This window comes from Corvus cornix, chromosome 4, assembly GCF_000738735.6.
Source record: "Corvus cornix cornix isolate S_Up_H32 chromosome 4, ASM73873v5, whole genome shotgun sequence".
Lineage (NCBI taxonomy): Eukaryota > Metazoa > Chordata > Aves > Passeriformes > Corvidae > Corvus > Corvus cornix.
In genome coordinates this window covers 12,093,423-12,116,125 of record NC_046334.1, presented here as the reverse complement: position 1 = coordinate 12,116,125, position 22,703 = coordinate 12,093,423, and the positions used below count along the sequence as shown (strand labels likewise).

The following is a 22,703-nucleotide window of genomic DNA, read 5'->3' as shown; positions in this document are numbered from 1 at the left end:
CCCTCTCCACTTCGATAAGAAAAATTCAACATTCCAGCTGCAAAGCTGCAAGGCCGAGGTGAGATTAGCCCTTTTTATTGCTGTGAAGAGCTGAAAACCTGAGGGAAGAGAGAGAGGAGATGCTTAAAGCTGAAATTCTGTTGTGAAGCTATGATATATCAGAGGATCCCGTTGTAATTCCATGAAGATATGGGGGGTGGAGTGTTCAACTCGTAAGCAAAAGCACCTGCACTGAGATAGGCAGATGCTGAGGCAGCTGTAATTTCATGAGAAGTTTGGACAGGGAGAGATGGACCAGATGAGGACTTTTGCTCCAAACGGGAAAGGAGAAAACCTCAGTCCCTAGAGATGCTCCCAGAGATAGTCCTAACGATGAAGATGAGGAAGACCCTTTGCTCCCAGGGAAGGAGAAGGGCCTCTGTTTTTGTTTCTGAATGGCTCAACCTTAAAATTGTACCCCAAAAAACTTCAAGAGTGGATCCTCGAAAGCAGTTGCGGGAAAAGCTGCAAGTCAGGGGAAGGGACTCACATGCAGGCAGAGAGACTCCTCTTCCTAAATGGACTGAACAATATTTGGAAGTGGGCGGCTGTCTCGTTGTGATAATGTTTTCATAGCATGAGCAAGAAGAGACTTCTCTTTCTAAATGGACTGAACAAGGTTATTATGGAAGTGGTAACAGACTGAACATCTTAAGGGTTGTCTTTTTACATTGTCAGTGGGAGAAGGGAGGAAGGTGGGGGGAGGAGGGAGTTCTGAAGGTGGTATAATTTTTTTTCTTTCCTCTTTTAGGTCTGTTAATAAACTTATTTATATTCTTTCAAGTTTGGTGCCTGCTTTGCATTTCTCCTAATTCTTATCTCACAGAAGATAAACAGTAATGAGTATTTTGGACCAAACCACTACACTAAATTGGTGTTTCCGCCCGGTTACAAACCGAACCCGCGACACTCTGCAAGATTCCCAGGGTTTCCTGCATGAACATACGTGACTCCTTCAGGTTTGACTAGCTAACTGGGAGGCAGAGGGAGGGTTGAAAAGGAGCAAGCCCTAAACCCATTCATTAGCTAAGCAGGATGTGGATAAAGTCTCAACAGTGCATGAATGTGTCACAGTACTGTTACACAAGGTAATTCCAGACCATGACATTTCTCACCACCTTACTTCAATATATGGATCAAAATTCCTAAAGTCCTCAGGTTTCAACATCAACTTTCAGCTGTCACTGTCACCAACACCTGACACTAATACACAACAGCAATTGATTAAAAACACAGGGAGAAATGTCAGCAACTGTTGTGCAGCTCCTGTTAGCAGCATAAATGCCAGAGAAGGCCTACATCAGCCTCCTGACTGCAAGCTACTTACATCACCTGAAGGGTAAGAAACCAGAACAATTTACAAGACTATACTTTAAGGCTGCTCTTTTCCAGTGACTCTGTTTATGCTGCAGTCTCCACAACTGCTGTACTGCCATAAGCCGTGGGAAGAGAGGAACCTCAAAATTCAGCTCTTCAAATCAGTCATGAAGTTTCATCCTCCAACAGTTTTCTTTTTACACAGAGGCATTGTCACACATTCAGATGTGAATACCAGCCATGCTGTAAACGAAAAAGTAATTAAATGTGAAAACTAATCTCTCAAAATAGAAAATCACTCCAAAGTGAAATGACTCAGAAAAGAAATTTCGCTTTATTATGCAGCACTTAAATCATTATTCAGGTTATCCTACAAGTCTCTCATTCCTTAGGGATTCATACTTATTCATACAGGGAAACAGTGCAAGAACACAGAGCTAAGGTGAACAGCCTGTGAACTACCACCAGTCAGAATCCCAGTGTTGCCATGCAGATCTGCAGACATCATGAAACAGCTACAAATAACGAAGCCAAGAAAGCAAACCAAGAGCCCCACATTCTTCTCATTTCACACTAGCTAAGAAATAAAAAGAAGCAACCTGAAGTCTCTGAAAAACCCTCTGTTTATCACTGTGTTTTTCCCAGCTGAATTTCACAGAATTTTCATTGAGGATGACAATGACATCTGTTTCAAGGCTGGAAAATATATTCTCTCAGAGTCTGTCGGTTCCAAGTTTCCATCACTCGTGGCACTCAGATCCAGGATCCTCACTCCAGTGGGCTCCCCGTTTCTCAGTCACCAGCTTGATGAAGTAGCTGTGACTTGCATACAGCTCGAGCTTCTCACTGATGTCAACCCACTTCACCACTCCAGCATCATCACCTGCTTCCAGAGGCAAGTTATCCATCGTCTCACCTGTTCACAAAATGAGAGTTAGGACATGCTATTGCCTCTTCCTGCTTTTTCCCCTCTCACATCCTATCAGTTCTGCCCTTCCACAATGCTCCTTCACAGGCAGCAACCTTCTACTGCTTCTCAGAGAAAAAACAACTAAGTTTCTCCCTGATTCTGTGCCAGAAACATTTTTCATACCTGCACTATTTTAAGGCAAACCTGAGTGGCAAATCTGAGTTAACTCCTTGTCACCACTCTTAGGGTATCACCAGCAGCATGAAAAGTTATGGAAACTATCATGACAACACGTACTCATTACCTCAAGTTTAGCCAATACATCTGCCTGGATTTTTGTTTGTTTGCTTAACATTTGACTGCTGCTTTTCTCACATACGATTCTACAGGACAAACTGAATTCTGAAACTTATATATGCTTATGAAAAAACAAAAATAATTAAAACTTTACTAGAGGCCCCAAAATCAAAAATACCACTTTTTGCATAAAGGCTTCTGAATTGCTCTCTTTTTGAAGTTTTTACTCTGTTTTTAAAGAATTTCAGGACTTCATAGACAACAACCAAGGAAATGCTTTTCCATTCTGTATTGGAAACAAGGGCCAAAGATACACTATCTCCACTACTTCTGGGGGCCGATAAATCTAGGACCAGCCACATGTGAAACTTTACAACTGGCATCCTACTACCCAAAATTCAGTGGAAATGTCACTACATGAAATCTCTAGCTTGAACAACTCAGAATCACCTAAACAGATTTATCTTACAGGTGAAAAATGGGAAAGCAAGATAACAGATCAATTTAACAATCTAGCCCCATATTTTACACCTGACTTTCATGCTCCCCCAATTTCATTGCCATTCTCAGTTCAAGAACAGTCCCAATTTCAAATCAACATATGGAGTAAAAGACAACTAAGAGCACCTCTGGAGATATTTACCTGTTTCATCATGGTAGTTCACAGCCTCTGTCTCCATCCAGGCATTATCAGTGTTACGAGGGTCATCCACATATCCTCTGTACACCTGTAAGGCCCCAAACAAACCAGAACAAGCTCAGTGTCACAACAAGCAAGGTGGAATCAGTCATACTTTTTTCTTTCCCTCCGACACATTTGCCCTTACAGAGTTTTCAACAGTCCCTTCCATTTCCTACACCCCAAGAACGTGAGCATCATGACTTATTTTCATTTCAGCTGCACTTCCTCAGGTTCCATACAGCTGTGAGTTACATGCACAGCTCAAGAGGCTACCACAAGAGACACAGAGCTCACCACAAAGTGTTCCTGGCTGAACAGCTTCTGGAGCTGCTTCTCCAATTTTGCCTTCTCCTCAGGCGATTTCTGCAGAGAGTTCAAGGCCTCCTCCTCAAATTCTCGCTTCAGGGTAGCAGAGATCTTCTCCCCTGGGTCCACCATCCCCTTAGAGGGGGGAAAACAAACAAACAAACAAACAAAGACTATCCCTCAGATTCTACAAATTTTAACTCCTGGCTCATAGTATGTTACATCCTCCTGCATCATACACATGCCTTATCAGCCTCATGGCCTCACCAGCAGGGAAATGTCAATTGCCTCTGGAGCTTTGCCCTTACCCCTGGAATGGCCCACTCCCCACAGTCTCTCCTCTTGATGGCTACGAACTGCAAGATGTTCTTGCCAGTACCTGGATGAGCAACTTTATTGCCACTTCCGTCCCTTTTCCACCTGCAGCAAATGACAAACAAGAACATGTTTTGCTGCTTCTTGACACAAGGGCCTGAGAGAGGGACAGGAGGGCACTGCCACCTGTGAGGGGACAAACAAGGCAGAGAATGGACAGTCAGGGTGGACTGATGGATGCCATCCAGCAGGATTGCAACCAAGGGTAGAACACTGATGGTTTTCCTCAGCCAAAAGGGCAGAAAATGCCCATGAGGCACATTTCTGCAGCCAGGCTGGTAGCAGCAGCTCCTTCTGAAAGCTCCCTGAGCTGCACCTGTGCCAATCCATACTAAGCGGATGAGAATGTCTCTGCTGGAACAGAATGGTCGCACAGGCTGCAGCAGCGCCAGGACAAAGCCACAAGCAGCCACCATCGCCTTCAGTAAAGAATTAAGAACTACCAATAGGAAAAGCAAAAAGCTGTCTAAAAAAAAATAAAACAAAAACAATGCCAGCATTTACTTTCAAGGAAGAAACTCGGTAGCATCAGCATCCTTCTGGAAAGCGGAAGAAGTAAAATGCATCAGGATGATTTTCCACAATGGTTCTGCCTTCAGCATGGCACTTTCTAGCTTGCACTTCTGTTAACCACACAATCTTTTCTGAATGCTTTGTGTAAAATGGTTAGCACCCATACACACATCCTGCTGGGAAAAGCACATCAAAACAAAGCATCCTAATCCCACCTTCTCTTATCACAGACTAAGTCAAGTTAGTGTTTCTTACATAACAAAAGCAGAATGGGCTTACACATAGAGAACACACAGAGAAAACGGCCATGAAAAATAATAACCTGTCCAGAGAGGCAGAAAAGAAGCAAAAGGTATGGGTTTTTGCTCTACTGCAGGGTACCTTGCAGTCACCTGTCCCTTACCTGGTTACAACAGGATCAGCAGCATGGTTTGGTCCCCAGCGCCCCAACAACCCTCTGCCAGTGAGGCCAGTTCTTCCTGCTGGATTCCTGAAATAAATGCCACACTACATGACTTACATAATCCTGAACTGGTTCCAAACAGAAATTAAGCCCAGCCACACGCAGCTCCTCTGATCTCTGAGGATCACCTGAAACACAAGGGAGTTTATTTTCTGCTAAATTTCCATACCCTTAACACAACAGTGCATTAACCATATTTACTTCCCCACATTCAAAATATTCTACAAAAAAAACCCCAAACAAACAAAAAACCCAACCAAAAAAAAAAAAAAAAAACCAAAAAAACAAACTAAAAAAAACTCTCAAAAAAACCACAAATCAAGATTAAATAACAAAAAATGGAAGGACAGCAACACATATGTGGTGTCACCATGTGCTTTAAAGGGCAAGAGACACAGCATGTTTTTCTCCTTCACCAGTGTCAATTCATCAAACTAGGTTCCATTTTTCTCTCTTGGCTTACTCCCAGCAGGTACCACGTACCAGAACTGACAGACCTGTAACAGCACTGAAACCACATCACTGAAATGAATATGCAAACAAAAACCCCACACTCACCGGGGTCTCCCATTTTCGACCACATACAAGCCATTCAGACTCTTCCTCTCCACTTCCCCATCTCTCTCATTGAATTTGGGAGAAAAACCATCACTGCGTGAAAAAAAAGAATTTAACAGAGATAAATTATAAAACATATTATAAATTATAAAGCTTGCATGCTACCCATCAGACCAGCAACACCCCTTTGATCAATGAGCAGTTTCTACCAGAACTGGAATTGCAGGCCCTCCCTTTTCTAAAGGAGGCTATAAAGTCTCAACCTTTACTGATGACAGTCCCTCTGTATTTAGTTCTGCAGGCAAAAGTGCAGAACTAAAGTATTTAATATTGCATCTCTCTCAAGTTTCATTTAGACAGTGTTTAGAAACACTTTAGAAAGTGTTTCAAAGGTATTTTTGTTAAGGTTAGAGCTGGAGAATCACAGAATCATTTTGGTTGGAAAAGACCCTTAAAATCACCAAATTCCATGAAGCACTGCCAAGCCCACCAGACATCTTTTAAACACCTCCAGGGATGGTGACTCCACCACTTCCCTGGGCAGCCCGTACCAGTGCCTGACAAACTTTTTGCTGAAGAAATTTTTCCTAATAGCCCATCTAAACCTCACCTGGCACAATGTGAGGCTGTTTCCTATTGTCCTACCCCTTGTTACTTAAGACAGAAGAACTGACACCCCCATTGTTACATACTCACAAAAAAATTACTGCAATTAATTCAGCCTGTCACATTTCCTGAGTCAGAGTGCTCACTTCAAGAAGTATGATTACACTTTCTTTTTTCATTCACTTTCTTTTTTGCATTCCAACCATGAACGAACAAACAAATGTATCACTAAAATGTTCTTCCAAACTCTTAAGGAGAATTAGGAGATTTTTATTTAGCTCACAACACAGAGAAACGCTTACACAGCATCAACAGCTGCCCATTATTCCAATCTCAACCATCAGCTCAGTAAAATCATGTGTCAAAGACCTTCACAACAAACCCAAACCGTTCAGTTCTCTAACCATCACTTTTCTTAATCTTGACTTTCACACATCACTGCAGAATCACTTAAGATGATCTTGTTAACTCAATTCACGACTATTTCCTGCTTCCATGTTCACAGGGGAAAAAAGTTACCATTCCACTCACTTAATTTGGGGATCTGCCCAACTGGGTCCAGCCAAAACAGACTCTGCAGTGTACTCCACAGGATTATAATCTTTCCACTCAGTCAGCCAGCCCACTTTATCTTCAGGAACATGGCTACGCTCAATGTGTGATCCTGGATATGGGGAAGTGAGAGCTTTGCTGTGGTGGAACTTCACATTGTAACTGTTGAACATGTTTACAGGATGAAGGCGGGACCAACAGTTTGCAGATAAGTTACTAAAAGAAAAAAAACCAAAAAACACATCTCATTCACTAGGCTTTAACCTGCTATTTAATGCCGGATCTGTAAAGCATATTACGGCAAGCGGAATAGACTCGGCTCTTTCACAGAATCACAGAATCAATCAGGTTGGAAAAGATCTTTGAGATCATCGCGTCCAACCTATGACCAAATACCACCGTGTCACCTCAACCATAGCACTGAGCGCCACGTCCAGTCTTTCCTTAAACATCTCCCGGGATGGTGGCTCCACCACCTCCCTGGGCAGCCCACTCTAACGTCTAATCCCCCTTTTCATGAAGAAATTCCTCCTAATATCAAACTCGCGAAACACCTGAAATTCACAAAAAAAACCCCTTTAACAGAGACGTGGAAAAGGACAACACCGCTTTTTTACTTTTCAGTAATGACATCACTTTAAGGGACAGCCCGGCTTGCCCTTCTGCCCCGCCCCAAAGGGACACCCTGAGACACCGCACACCCCGGCCAAGCTCCCCCTCGGCGGGCAGGGGGTGCACGGCAGCGCCGGGGGATCTCGGCCGGGCCATGAGGCGGCTGCTCCCGGCGGAACAGGCCGCCGACCGCCGGCAGCGACACCGGGGCGCGACCCGGGCTCGCGCGCCGCTCCGCCACCGCCCGTGGTACCTGTGGGCCGGGCGGCGCTGGGCAGCGCCCCGGGCGCTCAGCAGGACGGAGAACGAGAGCACAGCCACCGCCCGAGGCAGGGGCTCCGGCCGGCAGCGGCATCGGGGGCCCGCCGCGACCGCCACCGCAGCGGGGGCAACCCCGCCTCAGCCCCGGGGCCGGGCCGGGGCGCTGGGCCGGGGCCGGGAGCGGGAGTGAGGCGCTGGGCCGGCGATGCGAGGCAGCCCGCTCTAGGACCCGCTCCTTGTCACCCGTCTCCGGGATCCCGCTCCTTGCCGAGCGCGGCAAGCGCGCAGTGCCGCCCCGCGCCGTACAAGCTGGCCCGAATTGGCGGCAGCGGCGCCAATGGTAGCGCCCGGTGCCGGGTCTGCCTGGGGCGCAGCGCCTTCCCCACGGCAGCCCCGCAGTGCCCGCACAGTCTCCGTGTTTAGGCCGCTGCTGGGCAGCGCTCCCACAGCATCAGCGCTGTGTCCCCAACATTCCTAGCCCCATCACTGAGAAGGATCCTGGGAGCGGACACAACTAGGCCAGTTTACCCAAACCGACCAAAGGGCTACTCCATGCCACATGACGTCAGCTCAGCTATAAAACATAAGGAAATGAAGAGGAGGAAGGGGAGGGCGTTGGTTATTTACAGTGTTTGCCTTCCGGAGCGGCCGATGTGCGTGCGGAAACCCTGCTTCCCGCGGGGAAGTAGAGAATAAACTTTCCTCTTTTTTTGTCTTTTACTTTAATCAACTACCTTATCCCAACGTAGGAATCGCCATTCCCCATGTAATTTTCCCTCCCCTGTAGAGCCGGGAAAGGGGAGCCACAGATCGGCCCGGTGCGTACCCGGTCCCCAGGGGCGGCCAAACCTCCGCACCCCCCGGCCTGGCTCCGCCCACGGACGCGCCCCCGCGCTTAGACGCGCTCTGATTGGGCGCCGGACCCCAAGAGGCGTGGCCTCGGCAGTCTGAGGGGCGGGTGGCGGTGGCGGTGGCAGTGGCGGGGTCCCCGTTCAGTTCGGTCCTCAAAGGAGCTCCGGGAAAACAATGAATCTGTTTCTGGAGCTTCTCCTGTTCCTGGCCACGCTCCTCTACTCCTACCTGGAGGCTTTTGTGAAGCTGTTCGTGCCTGTGAGGAGAAAGTCTCTCAGCGGGGAGCTGGTGCTCATCACGGGCGCTGGCCATGGCGTCGGGAGAGCGACCGCCTTGGAGTTCGCCAAGCGCCAGAGCAGGCTGGTTCTGTGGGACATCAATAAGGTAATGGCACACTCGAGTCCTCACTCCGTAACCACCGAGTCCACGGGGGATTTAAGGGCGTAAGAAGGGCGGCACCGCATTGCACCCCCATCGCCTCCTTCCAGCCCGCTCCCATCGGTCTCTGGCTGGGATGCTGAGCGCCAGCAGAGCGTTTGGCCCCACTTGCAGCAGAGGATGTGGGGCTCTGGTCCCACAGTCACTCGGTGCTACTCGGGAGGGAGCAGGCAGCACCCGGCAGAGCACCTGCGAGAGGGAAAGAAGCGCTCAGGAAGCTGCTGGTGGACCCGCTGCCCGGGCTGGCAGGAAAAGCCCGCTGAGACCAGAAGGCTGTTTCCACAGAGGAGCAGGTTTGCCTTCACTTGTTCTCTTTGTAGCCTCAGGTGTTTTTTGTGCACTGCTGGGAGATGTGTTTTCTCTGCGCTCCTATCAGCAGCATCACTGTGCTGGGCTGTGTGAGCCCGGCTGCCCTCCGGGCAGCTACACGCATAAAAAACCGTGGCAGTTGGAGGATGGGCAGATACAAACATGCAGCATGGCACTCAGAAGGGATCCAGGCCAAGTGCTGGGTGTACGTGCAACAGGGAGGGTGAGAGGCTGCGCTTCCTGTTTCTGACACAGTGGGTCAGCAAAGGAGTTCACCATGAAGCCGCAAAACATACCCCAGCCCACCAGAAACAAAAATACCCCAAACCCGAGACAGGCTGAGTGAAAGGATGGATAAACAGGGAAGATAGTGTTGAACATTTTCAGTGTCTGTTCGTGGTACCCATTATGGCTAAGCAGACACTGGAGGGGTGGGAGGAGGCATGGCACTGCTCTTCCAAAGTGTACAGGGCTGCAGCAAAGCAGAGAATTGTTCATGTTCACTGGATGGAATGAGGGGATTAAGGTATGAGTTCAGTAGCGAGCGACACCTGGCTTTAGTGCTGGGAAATAGATTGTAAGCGTGGGTGTCAGCAGGAACTGAACTACAGTGCCAAGGCAGGCTGTGGATTCCAGAGGATTTATGAGTATGCTCCTCCAACCCAACTACCTTGACAAGGCCTCCTTCTTGGGGCCTCTCAGCATTAAACAGCAGCTGGTGTTGAGGGCAGCTGCCCAGTCACTCACCACAGGGACTGCTGAGCTCTCACAGGCTATTTGTGACCTGGGGCTTTTCACTACACAGGCCACTGGCATGGCCTTCTGGCACCTGGGAACAGGGATACAACAAATCCATTTCTCCTCTGGCTTAGTGAGTTGATGTTATGACTTTGGGGAGCTTCAGACCTGTGTGTGTCAAAGGTCATTCTGAAAGAAAAATCTTTCTACATTGTGCACTGTGGAGGGCACCTCTCTTCTCACACCCAGCATGTGACTACAGAAATGCATAGAGCCACTCTCCACACCTCAGGGTGTCAGCCAGGCCTGTGTTGTATGAGCTCTGTTTACACTCACAGTACTGCCTGCTGTGCTGCAATAGGCACCGTGTGCCCCCTGTCTGCTGCTACGTGTGCCTTACCAAGCCAAACTCTTGTTGCTGCATTCCTAAGGCTAAGAGAATTGGGGCTGTTCAGCCTGGAAAGCAGATGGCTTTGTAGTGGCCTAACTGCGACCTTCCAGTATGTGAAGGGGGCTTACAAAAAAATGGAGAGAGAATATTTACAAGAGCATGTAGTGACAAGACAGGGGGAAATGGCTTCAAACCGAAGAGAGGAGGTTTAGATTGGGTATTAGGAAGAAATTTTTTACTATGAGGATGGTGAGGTACTGGAACAGGTTGCCCAGAGAAGTTAGAGATGCCTCATCCCTGAAAGTGTTCAAGGCCAGATTGGATGGAGCTCTGAGCACTTGCTCTAGTCTCCCGCCCATGGCAGGGGATGTTGGAACTATATAATCATTAAGGTGCCTTCCAACTCAAACCATTCCACAATTCTGTGGTTTCCTTTCTAGCTGTCACTACACACAGATCCTCAATTTAAGGCTGGAATGCCTGTCATCTCAGCAACCCCACCTACAGCTCTTTCCGCGGGTAGCCATGAACTGTTCTGGGGCTGGGCAGTGGTTGCTCAGTCCAGGGCCATCTTCAGCCTCTGCCGCTCAGCCGTGGCAAGGGGACAGCTGTGCACGGTGTCTTTCTCTTTGCCTCTTCCAGCACGGTGTTGAGGAGACAGCAGCAGAATGCCAGAAGCTGGGAGCCACTGTCCAAACCTTTGTGGTGGACTGCAGCAAACGGGAGGAGATCTACAGTGCTGCAGACAAGGTGGGGCAGCAGGGGCACGGCCAAAGGCTTTCCCAAACACGCTGGACTTCCAGAAAAGTCAGGGAAACTAGGCTAGAGGTGTTGTACACAAATCCTGCAAGGCCTTGGAAGCTCCCCACTCCTCGCTGCTCTCTGTACACAGAGTGCTGTAGCATTTCCAAGATCACAGCCAGTCTCATCCTATTTGGGAGGCTCCAGTGTATCACAGCCTGGTGCCAAGTCTGCTCTCTAGGGTTCGAGCCTCTGAAGGAACACAGACAGCACCGAGGACAAATGAAACATTTTATTGTAATGGCTGTGGTCCAGCTGCCTCAGAACAGTCTGTACCTCCATGGTCCCAGCTGTGACTACACGGTCCATACTGAGCACAGTGTGTGGAACACAGTAAATACTGGCAGTAATTAAAGGAGAAGAATCAGATCCAAACCAGATTTCCTGGCTCTCCTATGCAGTTCCTGCCACATCTGAAAATGTGGGATGATCTTCATCTCCCTTAAAGATGCGATGATAAGAATGAAATTAATTATGGCTCATCTTCCCCACCCTTGCATATTTTTTTCCCCCCTGAGTGACAGACACAATTTGGGGCTTTTTTTTGCTCTCCAAAAGGTGAAAAAGGAGATTGGGGATGTGACCATCCTGGTGAACAACGCTGGTGTGATTACAGCTGCCGACTTTCTCTCGACTCAGGACCACCAGATAGAAAGGATGTTTGAAGTCAACATTCTTGGTCACATGTGGGTAAGGGCCACCACCATCTCCATAGCTACAGATTTTTTGGGAATGTCACTGGGGAGGCAATTTAGACCAACCATTATTAGCAGTGAATTACCAAGTGAACTGTATAGTACAGGGTCACCCAAGCAGAATGTCTGCTGGGGAACTGGAGTAGCCTCTTGCTGATCTGAGCTGGCTGGTGACAGCCTCACCTGCAGCACGCACTGGCCTCTGTCAGAGGTGTTGGGGCTGACAGGGTGGGAGGGTTTCAGCTGTTCAGCCGTACTTGTTTGGGGCAGAAGAAAAGAGGAGCCGTAGGTCGCCAAGTGGTTTATTGTACGTGCTGGTGGTGAGACCCTGCCAGCATTCCTGCTGACACCTGAAACCTAAAAGCAGCAAAGGAAAGATGTGAAAACCAGCTGCTGTTTATAGCCAACTCCTGAAACCTTTGGAGAGCAGGTTGCCAACTGCACCAGTGGTCAGAGAGCAGGTATCCCTGTGGCTCTGGGAATCTGAGGTGCTGTGCAGCTCATAGCTTTAGGGATAGCTTTGGCCACCTAGTGAATGACATTGAGGGTCAGTGCTGAGTCTGCCTAAGAAAACAATGTTCCTTTCCTCCTTCCTGCCCCCTGCATTTCTGCCTCTTGGTTTAAATGACTTCCAAGACCACGAGAGCTTTTCTGCCAGTCATGATGAACAACAACTACGGGCACATTGTCACAGTGGCTTCGGCTGCAGGTCATTTTGTGATTCCTTTCATGGTGGCATATTGGTAAGTGATTTTGAAATCAACCTTGCTTCATTTTTTGAAAAATTTTAATTGCATCTTCTCCATCAGAAAGTACCAAGTTATTAGCTCTGACTGAATCAGGAGCAATGTTTGTACAAAAGAATAGCCATGTGACTATTCTATTTTCTTTGAAATCTATTTAAACTTAAGGCCCACACCTATTTCCATGCCAGGTCATTCCTCAGGTTTGCTCCAATAATGCTTCTCTGTTTCAAAGCACACACAATTGATTTGAGATGCTCCTGTGTGGTACAGTAAACATTCGAGGGTTAATCTGCATTTCGACCCTGCCCATCCTTCTTCATTTCACACATTCAGGCTGCATTCCTCCTAGGAATCTTCTCTCAGGAAAATGGGATGTGCATCAATTGACACACACTAGTAAATGTTTTCTAAGGTTTCCTGATGTTTTCCTGTCTGTTTTGTCTGCCTGTTCACACCTTGTCTGCTTTCCACAATTACTCCACAGGTTTCAATATCTAATCCACCACTACATTGTGGCACAGGGAAAGTTAGAATAGTCCCTGCTCTGTCTCTCAGCTGGATTATATTATTTGGAGGGTTTTGCCTCCTAGCCCGTACTGTAAGTGTATGATGGTTTAGGCCATTTGCAGTTGTAGAAAAGTGGAAATAGGATTGCTGCCTTCTCATTTGTACTTTTTCCCCTCCTGCAGCTCAAGCAAGTTTGCTGCAGTTGGATTTCATAAAGCTCTGACAGAGGAGCTGTCTGCCCTGGGAAAGGATGGAATAAAAACAACGTGCCTTTGTCCAGTTTTTATAAACACTGGATTTGTCAAAAACCCCACTGTAAGGTAACTGTCAATGCTCTGCATTCCTGTGCTTCCTTCTTTGCATCACGGCACTGCATATTATCCCCAGCCTGAGGCCTCTGTTCCACCTGGCTGTATAACAACAGTGTGTATCATTGGCTAAAGAAGATCTGCAGTGTCCTTTAACTCATGTAATGGTTGCATTTGAATTACCTGAGGTTGTGCATTTGTGAAGCCTCCTACATCAGCCAGTACCACCCCTTTTTACTACTGCAGGTCTTATATGTTTGCTTTCCTGTGTAGGCTTGGAAAGATTTTGGAGATTGAAGAAGTTGTAGAGGCTCTGATGGAAGGAATAGTGACCAACCAGAAAATGGTTTTTGTTCCATCAAATCAGAGTGTTGGTTTACTGCTTGAAAGGTGAGCAGGAAAAAAAAATGTATCCACTGTAACCTCCTGAGTGTATCACCCTCAAACTTGTAAAATCTGATTCAAGATTAAGATCTATTTTAGAACATATCACAAGCTAGTTAATAATGCAGTGGTTCTTTCCAGTGACAACAGCAGACATCATCCAGAGATTTTTTTGAGCCCTTTCATAGGCCCTTGTACAGAACCACTTGCTGCAGCTGACTGTTCTCAGTGCAGAGCTCCACTGCTCTGCAGGCCACCACATTCTCGGGAACAGTAGTCCCAGAGAGAGATGAGGACCTGCTGCTTATCTGTGTTTGTTTCTCCATGTCAACACCAAAGATTGAGGCCATGGAGGCTGGAAAATTGCTCTAAAAGGGCTCCTTTGCAAAGAGAAAGCAAATGCTTGTGTCTATGTTCAGTATGAAAACTTTCTGGATTCTGCAGCAGTATTGCAGCCAAAATCATGGTTGGTACATACCTGTCATGGAATTTTCATAAAAAGAGATGGGTGGAATCGGAGTTAAAACTTGTCAGAGGTTGACAAGGGCCATGTGTCCTTGGGAAATAATGCCCATTTTAAGACTCTGTCTCAGTCCATGTGTGTGCATACATTCTGCTACCAGACCAGGTCTTCCTTCACTTGCAGTGACACTTTTCCCTATAATTTAAGTTACTCTCCCACATTTAACTTCATGTTAATGTTTCTTTCAGGGTGTTTCCAGAACGTGCCCTGAATCTTCTGAGGAAGATGACTGATGTCAAGTTTGATGCAGTCATTGGGCAGAGAAGCACGCAGTGAAAAGCAAGAACTGATTCTCATTTCCCAGAGGCACCAGAGAAGACAGAACATGTGCTGAGTGTAGTTCCGCTGGCTTGATTCAGAGCAGAGCTAAGGCAGGTGCTTCCAGGCCACCATTCCCAGGCACACCTAAGGGCTTATCCCACACCTGCAGCTGGGACACACCTGCATAACAGGGAGTGTTAGCAAAGCAGAGATGCAGCTCTAGAAGGGCTGCTTTGAATGTACATCCCATCACCTCTATCTCATTGTGCTGAGGCTGGCAGGAATTCCCACAAAGGTGGGTGGCCTGTTTTCAGTTCAATTTATATTCTTAAAATATAAAATTCTCTAATGAACACTGAATTTCCCATATTTTTGTAGCAAATACCTGAAATAATAGAGGTGTATATGTAATATACCTAATTACATCGATTATCAATTACGCATTTGCACCAATAATATGCCTTTATATGAATAAATACAGTTCTTTAACACAAAGAACAGTGTCTCTTGGCAGTGAAAGTCATAATCAGGTCCTAGAGATGCATTTAAGGTATGATATCAAGGAATACACCTTTTCCTGTATAATTTCTCACATGGTCCTCTGCACTTTCCAGACATCTTTAAAACACCTTCTCATGAAAACAATGCAGTATTTCTCTACAAATGACTGGGTGCCACAAGTACAGCCCTCACAGAGCAAGGGCCAGGGCTTAAAGGCGGTGCCAGGGCAGGGGGTGCAGGGGAAGGCTCCAGACAAGCCTTCACACAGCTCCTTGTCACAAGCCAGGGGCCTGCTCAGATGGTGAAACCCCTAAAGGTCTTTGGCCTGTGGTCCAAGAGAGCAGCAGCTGATGACACACGGGTCAAAGACCCCTCCAGAGCACAGAGGATCTGTGCACCCACTTGTGCAACTCCCACCCGCTGCAGGCACTGCTGGCCCGCAGCCATCCCAGGCACAGATGCCACCTTTGCACAGTTGGAATCCGTCCTGTTCACCTGAGCCTTTCAAGCTGTTCTGTAAACAGGTTCTTCAGAAAAGGGAGAGCCCTCACCACCCAGCTCCTCCTGCTCTTAGCTGGCAACAGGTAGAAGTTTTGCTGCCATCATCACAAATAGTTGCTAGATGTGCTAAATGACACAAAAATAGTTTCCTTTTTGCTCATGGAACACTCATGTAATAGGACACTCAGGCTGTGTGAAGCTCAAGTTCCCAGCTTTGGATTTTTTGTTTCATAGCGCAAGATTCCTGTAGCCAAGAAAATAAAGAAAGGGTAAGCAAATTTCAGAAAACTAAAAAAAATCCAAAAAGTTAAAAGTCAATCAAGGAGTGTTGATGTGGTTTGAATTTAAAACCAAGACCCTCAAAACCCCAAAGCATTTGCGAGACGCATGCTTTGAGTCCTGAAGGATAAAGGAGTCCAATTTGCATGCATTTTCAGTAAGTTATTTTGTAAGTCTGTTTTCCCTGCCTCAGTGGCATCCCACAAACCTGAGAAGAGTGACTTAGTGGCTTTGTCTACTCTGAAAGAAGTTCGTGGTTTGCCCTGCTTCTATTTGAACTACATGTTCCTCTCTTTCTAAGAGGACAGGCCTTGTCACAACTGAGAGCCACTTGCCCTTCTCCATGTTGCTTGAATTTCCAGGTCTTCTGCTTGGCATAAAGAAACATATGCAAAAGCAAGGATTTCAGCCTTCATCTCCTGAACACCAGTGCCAGAACTGAGTCACCAAGCCTCCCAGGCTCCTCAGTTCTCTTTCTGGCCACAACATTCAACTGAAGCTTATCCCAAAGTCTGGTCACTGAGGAGTGCCCCTGTCCATGCAGGAGTCCATGTGAGCAGGTTTCATACAGCCACCTACAGCTAAGTCCCAGATTTGGAGGGTGGTGCCTCACACCCTGGCCTAGGACTCCTTATGAGTCAGGTCAGTGATTCTGGCCCTGTGCTCTGCCTCCTGCTGAGGTGTCTCTTGGAGTCGGGCTCGGTTCTTCCATGCCCTCCCTGCCTCCTCTGACTTGGCCCCAGCACTGACTGGAGCCCTGTGCCAGGAAAATGGCAGCACCGCTGAGCCGTGCAATTGGGGTCTGGCCCAAACACTGATGTGTTAATTAAGCAGAGAACCAAGTTCCAAGAGAAAAGTAGGAAGCGCCTAGCTCAGAATCTCTGTGCTGGAGTCAGCCCAGTCTCCCACAGACATGATGAGCAACAGCTCAGTTAAAAGCACCATGATGTTGTCTAGAGGTCTGTGGAGCTCCTTCCTCAGCTCTTCTAGCTGTTCTGCTTTAAGAAAGCACAGGAGAGTGAGGGCCCCACAGGGATTTCATGAGCCAGGTGCACTATGTACTCCCCGAGGGGTTGCAGCCAGCAGGCAAATGCCTCTGCTGTGACTGCCCTGCCAGGTGACAGGGGCCCTGGTCACCAGAGCAAGAGGCAGGAAGGTGAACTATTTACAGAATCGAATGGCATGGATTAAAACACCCCACAGCACTGCTGCCTGGCCTGTCTCTTTAGCGAAGTTTGAGGGTACTTCTTTGGAGACTGGCTCTGCTGCATTTTTCCAAAGTCCTTAAATCCTACTCAGAATGTTAGGAGAATCATCTCAACCTGTGTTTCTTGGCACAAACCCAGGCCACTTAAAAGAGAAAATCAGGGCTGTACCTCTTACTGCCCCTGTCTGCTAGCACCAAGGCCCCACCATCATATACCTTTTAATGCTTGCAGGTGGTACCAGTATGCATAAAAAACCAGGTAATTTTAGGCAGCACTTCAGAACATGGATTTCTAAATGCACAGAATCCCCTGAACCCAGCAGTTCAACAAAAGGGGGGTTTGTACTGTTTTGTGGTTTTTTACTATGTCTCCACTGAAATTAAGCATCTGACATCACTGGTGTTTCATAGTGTTGCAAAACTGTCTGCAGAAATTCTGACTCAGCTTTTTGGTACCTTCGATCTCTCAGATTATTTCATTCTGCATCTATTATCTGACCATGCATTTTTTCCTTTTCCAAGCAAGTCTCTTGCTTTGTTTGAGCTCATCACTGAGAAGATTGTGGCTTTACTGCAAAACTTCTACCACAGTGTTAATAAGCTTACATTTATCCAAGAAGCCAGGTGTTTCTAGTGTTAAACTTGCTCTCCTGCAAACTACTTCCCCTCTGTGTTCTCAGGCTTTTAATGTTCACAGCTGGTTGCTGATCTTTTTCCAAAAAACACTATCAAAATGATTTTCAAGAAACATTCTAGTTAAACTGATGCTGCAACAGGAAGATACACTCAATGCTCAAAAATAATCTGGTGACAATAATGACTGTATTTTTATATAAAGGAATTCCAGACACTCATGTTCACCAATGTCTCCCAGCTTGCTAATCGTGAGGTAATCTCTAATGGGAGAAGAACCCAAACCCTGAATAGGAGCTTGCACTAATCCTTTGATGGCCACATAGCTTTTCTATGATGAGGTATTGCTGCTTCCTTCTGAAGGGCTGACCTGGAATACAGTACATAAGGACTCCTTTGAGCCTTATAGAAGTGACAGCTGCACTCTAAGAGAGGTGAAAAATTGAAAATTGTGTAATAGCTGGCTTTAATATTATGCAGGATATGGAGATCTGCATTTATTCTCATTGAGTGATTTCTGTGTAACACAGGAATTATACTGGCAAAAGACAAGATTCAGGTCTCTCTAGTATAAAAAACAATGAAGGGGAAAAAAACCAATATTTATGTGTAGCACAGTTCTCTAAGTCCTTAAAGCATGCACGTGCTGTTAACACCAGTTCTGGCTGCACAGCCAGATCATTAATGTTATCTTCCCAGCTGAACATCTGTTCATGTGGCACATTTCCACATCCATCCTCCTCTCTCTCTTAGACATTAAATTGTACCAAGAGCCCTTTTAAACACGAGTACAATTTTAAGGGGATTTTAATGAGCTTGTCTGGAAGGAGGCTACATCATGATTTATAGCAAGGAAAGTAGTATGGGCCAAAAAAAGATTTAAAAATTTAGATTAATTGGTTACTTCCTTAGAAGTGCCCTTTTAGGTCACTCAGAGCTATGGTCAGTTCTTGTGCATTTAATGAATATTTTCAGCCAAAAGAACCCAAGCAAACCCAAACTCAACCAACCAAAATCAATCAGCACACTAATTAACAGAGGCACAATTACAGCTAACAGCTTCTGAGATACTGAGATTTTTCTGCACAGGACTATGGAGACACCTTGGAAAGGAGACTGCTTTCATATGGGTCAGTTGTAATGGACGTGACGTTAGGAATGAGTGACCGAGAATCATTAAAATGCAATATTTTGTGAACCTAGTTTATACTCACTGTTGGCATGTTCATTTTCTAGATAAAGAATTCCTGACTCACAAGGATTTGTGCCTAATCCATATGGTTAATCAGTAACCAATTTAGGGGCAGGAGAGGCTGTAGCTCACTTCATGCTCTCTCTCCTCAGGGGCAGGGAACAGGTAAAAGGGAAGAAACATGCCAAACAGAGGTGTACTCTCCTTTAGGAGGATGACATAAGTCCATGTATGCCACAGGCCTATAGATAAGAAAGCAGCAGCACAGATTTTTCAGATAGTTATTTTTCAAGCCACAGATTGTTTCAGTTTTGCCCTGTCACACACAACACTGTTTACATCTGAAGCCTTGGAAATCATGAAACTTGGAACTTCCATACACAGTTACATTAAACACAGATCTTCTCAAGTTCTTACGAACATAATATGGATCATAAGCAGAAAAATACTAAAGCATGATCCTCAATACTCTAAAGGCAATTTTAGATAATGGCTGTGCTGTGCAGTGCTGAGCTACCTCAGCGCTAGCTCAAAGGCACTAAGAAAGAGATGTTTTGCATGTATGTATAGCCCCATGATTACCTGCAGCCTTGGAGCCTGGCAATGGGTATGGCTGTGCTAGTGCAGTTCTGGACTAACAGGTTTGGGAAAGGGATTGTTCTTCATTCAGCAGCTAATCCAGGATCTCTGGAAGATGTCAAGTGACATGGTGCAAAGCTCTACTCAGTGCAGGACACCTTCATGGCAAGACGCAGCTACCTGGCATTCAGTTTCTCTTTGAAGCCTCCTCAAGGAAGGTGTTGATGCTCCTGTGGGTTTCCACCTTGTAGGCATATCTGTCACATACTGATGTAGCTGAGATTAGCACACAAAGCCACAGTCACTCAACACCCAAAGATCTTTTTCACCCAAGGTTATGCTTTGTCTCTGAGCTACCAGGTCATGATTTGATTCTTTGGACCAAGTGAGCTTCCTTTTTTTCCCTCTGAAACAACTGAAAAAACAAAACCAAACCACATACACACAAAAATCCAGCTATTTAAGTTTTCACAGTTGGCTCTCTTTTTTTTTTTTTTTCTTTTGAGGATTGTTACTATCAGGGAATAGCAATATTTTTATATTTGTTGCCTTTAGAGCATAAGATAAAGTACTGAAGTCTTACAGGTCTCTACGATTGCTAATCCAAAGAGCTACTACAGTTTTAAACTCAAGGCTTTAAGAGAATCCAGACAAATAGTTATTTTACATTTACTAAGAGAAAGAGGTAAAGCTTTTACCAGAACGGTCACAATAGATCCCCAGGAATCCAGCCTCAAAGTCTGCCCACATTCAGGAAAAGGTAACCTCTTTGTGTCATCAGGGATTTTACCTTGCCCTTATAAAGCACTGCTTGTGAGGACTTAGGGGATGTAGGTATCTGAATGTATGCGAGAGCAGGACCAGCAATATGCCAAGTGCCCCAATGGCAGTAAAACCAGACAATGGCATCTTTGTGGGTTGAAAGCCTGATCAAACTATGACTGAAGTCAATGGATATTACAGCTGGAGATGGGGGTCAGCAGCTTTGACCCAGGAAGAGGTGACCGGTCCGGGGAGATGGTCCCGAAAGGAATAGCCTTGCCGAGGTCCAGTGTCTTCCCTCAGCTGCTGGCAGGAGGGCCCATGCAGAAGCTGTCAGCTCTTTAGTGATTATCAGCTCGTGATTCCAGCTCAGCTCTGCAGGGCAGCCTCCAGGCCAAGCCAGACCAGAGAGAGAGACGAGAAGGCTCGTGTGGCTGGTTCTGCACGGAAGGTAGCTTTATTGTGGGTCCCCTCTGGCGAAGGGGGGAGCCAGGGACGAGAACCCTCTTCCTCAGGGGCCCCAGAGAGCTTGCTTTTATAGGGATACAGGGGATCAGTAAAGGACCAATGGATTACAGAGGATCTGGGATGGGAACAGACCAATGGGTTACAGAATGATCTGCATAGCGTCTCCCAAAGGATTGTGGGTCTGCCTTTCCTCGCTGTGACCAAAGTGGTTGCCTTTCCAGGGAGTCCTGCTGGGAGATTGCTCAATCTCCTTATCTCAGCAGATGTCCCTCCAGGACAGTGGCTGGGCATACCCCACAAATGGAAGCCCTTTTTAGTGGTTTCCAGGGGCGTTGGGTGAGAGCCACAATACATTGCAAGCAGTATCACTAACTTTCAAAGCAAGAAATAAGAGCACAAAGTCATTATAACAGCAGTTTGCCCATTGACAACTCCTACCTTTTCACAGACCTTGCTGCAATCCCCAGAACTCATCTGAGGAAGCTGGCAGGTAACATTTCCTCCCTTGGCACATCTTAAGTGTCATGCTTTCATCTTGAAGAACCAGTCTGGGCAAGTAAAGCAGCTGCCAGGCTGGACATTGTGGATACATGATGTACAAACTCTGAGGCCAACAGGGAATATAAGTGTAGACTGCGATAGAAGGGGAGGGGAAATCCACAAAACACAAGTCTGTATAGGTCACTTTTTCCAATTCCAGCCTTTTGGAAACTCCACATGGACAGCAGCATCTCTGCCACATACATTCAGGTTAGTACCTTTCAAAAGCATGGATGAACGTGGGGAGGATTGCTTGGGATTTTTATGTTCAGAAAAAAAACTAGAAAAAAGGCATTGCTGAACAGGAATTTTCTGAGATGTATTTATGCAAAACCTAAAATGTGCTGGGTTGATCACAACTAGTGCAACTTTTTGAGAGGCACATCATATAATCAAATCAGCTGTTTGCCACTGAATTTTCACCATCTCTGACCTCTATGGAATTAATGGCACAGGGGTGTGGAATAACAACCCAAACCCATCAAACAGATATATTTGAGATAATAACAATGATCCCCATATTTTCATGGACAGTGTTCTGGCTCTTTCTCAAACAGGCCACCTCAAATAGCAGTGTTATTTAGTTTATTTTTGCCTTTAAAGACTCCTAAATAGATGTACTTCTCCTCCTAAAAACAGTATATGTGTACTCTGTGTGAAACTGCAGACCTCCAGCCACTCTTTCTCAGATAAGCATGGATTTCTAAAACACCTTCCTGCTTTTCAGCAGAATTGTATTGGGTTCAGGAAAAAAGGAAATCCTGGAATTATTATGCACATCTGTAGAGGTGGACTTGCCATCCAGTGTGAGTCCAGCTTTCTGCTCTGCCGTATGGAACTGGGAAATCTACTGTACGGAATTGAAATCTACTGGGCTCTTATGTGGGGCTGGGGGTAGAGGGCATTTTCACTTGGCAAGCTGTGCTTTTGTTCAAGGAAGACTCCATACTCCCCAGGGCATCCATTTCTTTCATAAGGTCTTTCTTTGGTTCTAACAGCCTGCAAAACTTTCCTGACCAATTCTTTTCAAGTTCTGAAGTCAAGCTTTTACCAAATGGGACCAAGACTTACACATATTATTCCACAGGCAGAGAGGGGTACTACTAACAAAGAGACTGAATCAAACCAGGGGGAAAGTGTGTATTGGGGAAATGTATTCCTGCACTGGAGGGGGTGTATGCATCTCTCTGTGTGAGATATGTATATATAAAAAATATACACCATAGAATGCAGAGCTGGTGGACAGGTGGAGAGGAAGGAGCTGGTACAGCCTCTTCCTCTCTCTGTTACATCCTTCTCTCTCTGAACTCACAGAGAGCAGTTCCTCCAAAATCTGAAGCAGGATCACTCTGATCTGTATTACAAACGAAAGAACCACAGAACATGATTTGGAAGGGACAGACAAGGATCATCGAGTCCAACTCCTGGCCCTGCACAGGACATCCCCAAGAGTCACGCCATGTGCCTGATAGTCCAAATGCTTCCTGAACTCTGTCGGGCTTGGTGCTCTGACCACTTCCCTGGGGAACCTGTCCAGTGCTCAAACACCCTCTGGGGGAAGAACCTTTTCCTGATATCCAACTTCAATCTCCCGTGA

The 22,703-nt window shown here is 46.4% G+C and overlaps 2 protein-coding genes across 3 annotated transcripts; one reads left to right on the top strand and one right to left on the bottom strand.

Moving 5' to 3' along the window:
* Positions 1-1,662: 1,662 nt before the first annotated feature.
* Positions 1,663-8,123, bottom strand: NUDT9 (nudix hydrolase 9). The gene is made up of 8 exons (XM_039551085.1): positions 8,030-8,123; positions 6,598-6,834; positions 5,461-5,553; positions 4,843-4,929; positions 3,860-3,971; positions 3,540-3,686; positions 3,207-3,291; positions 1,663-2,272 (listed from the first exon to the last, which is right to left on the bottom strand). The coding sequence occupies exons 1-8, from the start codon at positions 8,050-8,052 to the stop codon at positions 2,097-2,099; spliced, it is 960 nt and encodes a 319-aa protein (XP_039407019.1). The 5' UTR covers positions 8,053-8,123; the 3' UTR covers positions 1,663-2,096.
* Positions 8,124-8,431: 308 nt separating this feature from the next.
* Positions 8,432-14,942, top strand: LOC104697262 (estradiol 17-beta-dehydrogenase 11). Of its 2 annotated transcripts, none has more exons than XM_010412055.4 (7): positions 8,432-8,727; positions 10,862-10,969; positions 11,579-11,710; positions 12,352-12,458; positions 13,151-13,288; positions 13,550-13,666; positions 14,372-14,942. In XM_010412055.4, exons 1-7 carry the CDS (start codon positions 8,518-8,520, stop codon positions 14,457-14,459), a joined length of 900 nt encoding a protein of 299 aa, XP_010410357.2. In that variant the 5' UTR covers positions 8,432-8,517; the 3' UTR covers positions 14,460-14,942. The 2 variants fall into 2 exon arrangements, with proteins under 2 accessions (XP_010410357.2, XP_010410356.2); XM_010412054.3 differs by lacking the exon at positions 8,432-8,727 and adding an exon at positions 9,245-9,313.
* The last annotated feature ends 7,761 nt before the right edge of the window (positions 14,943-22,703 follow it).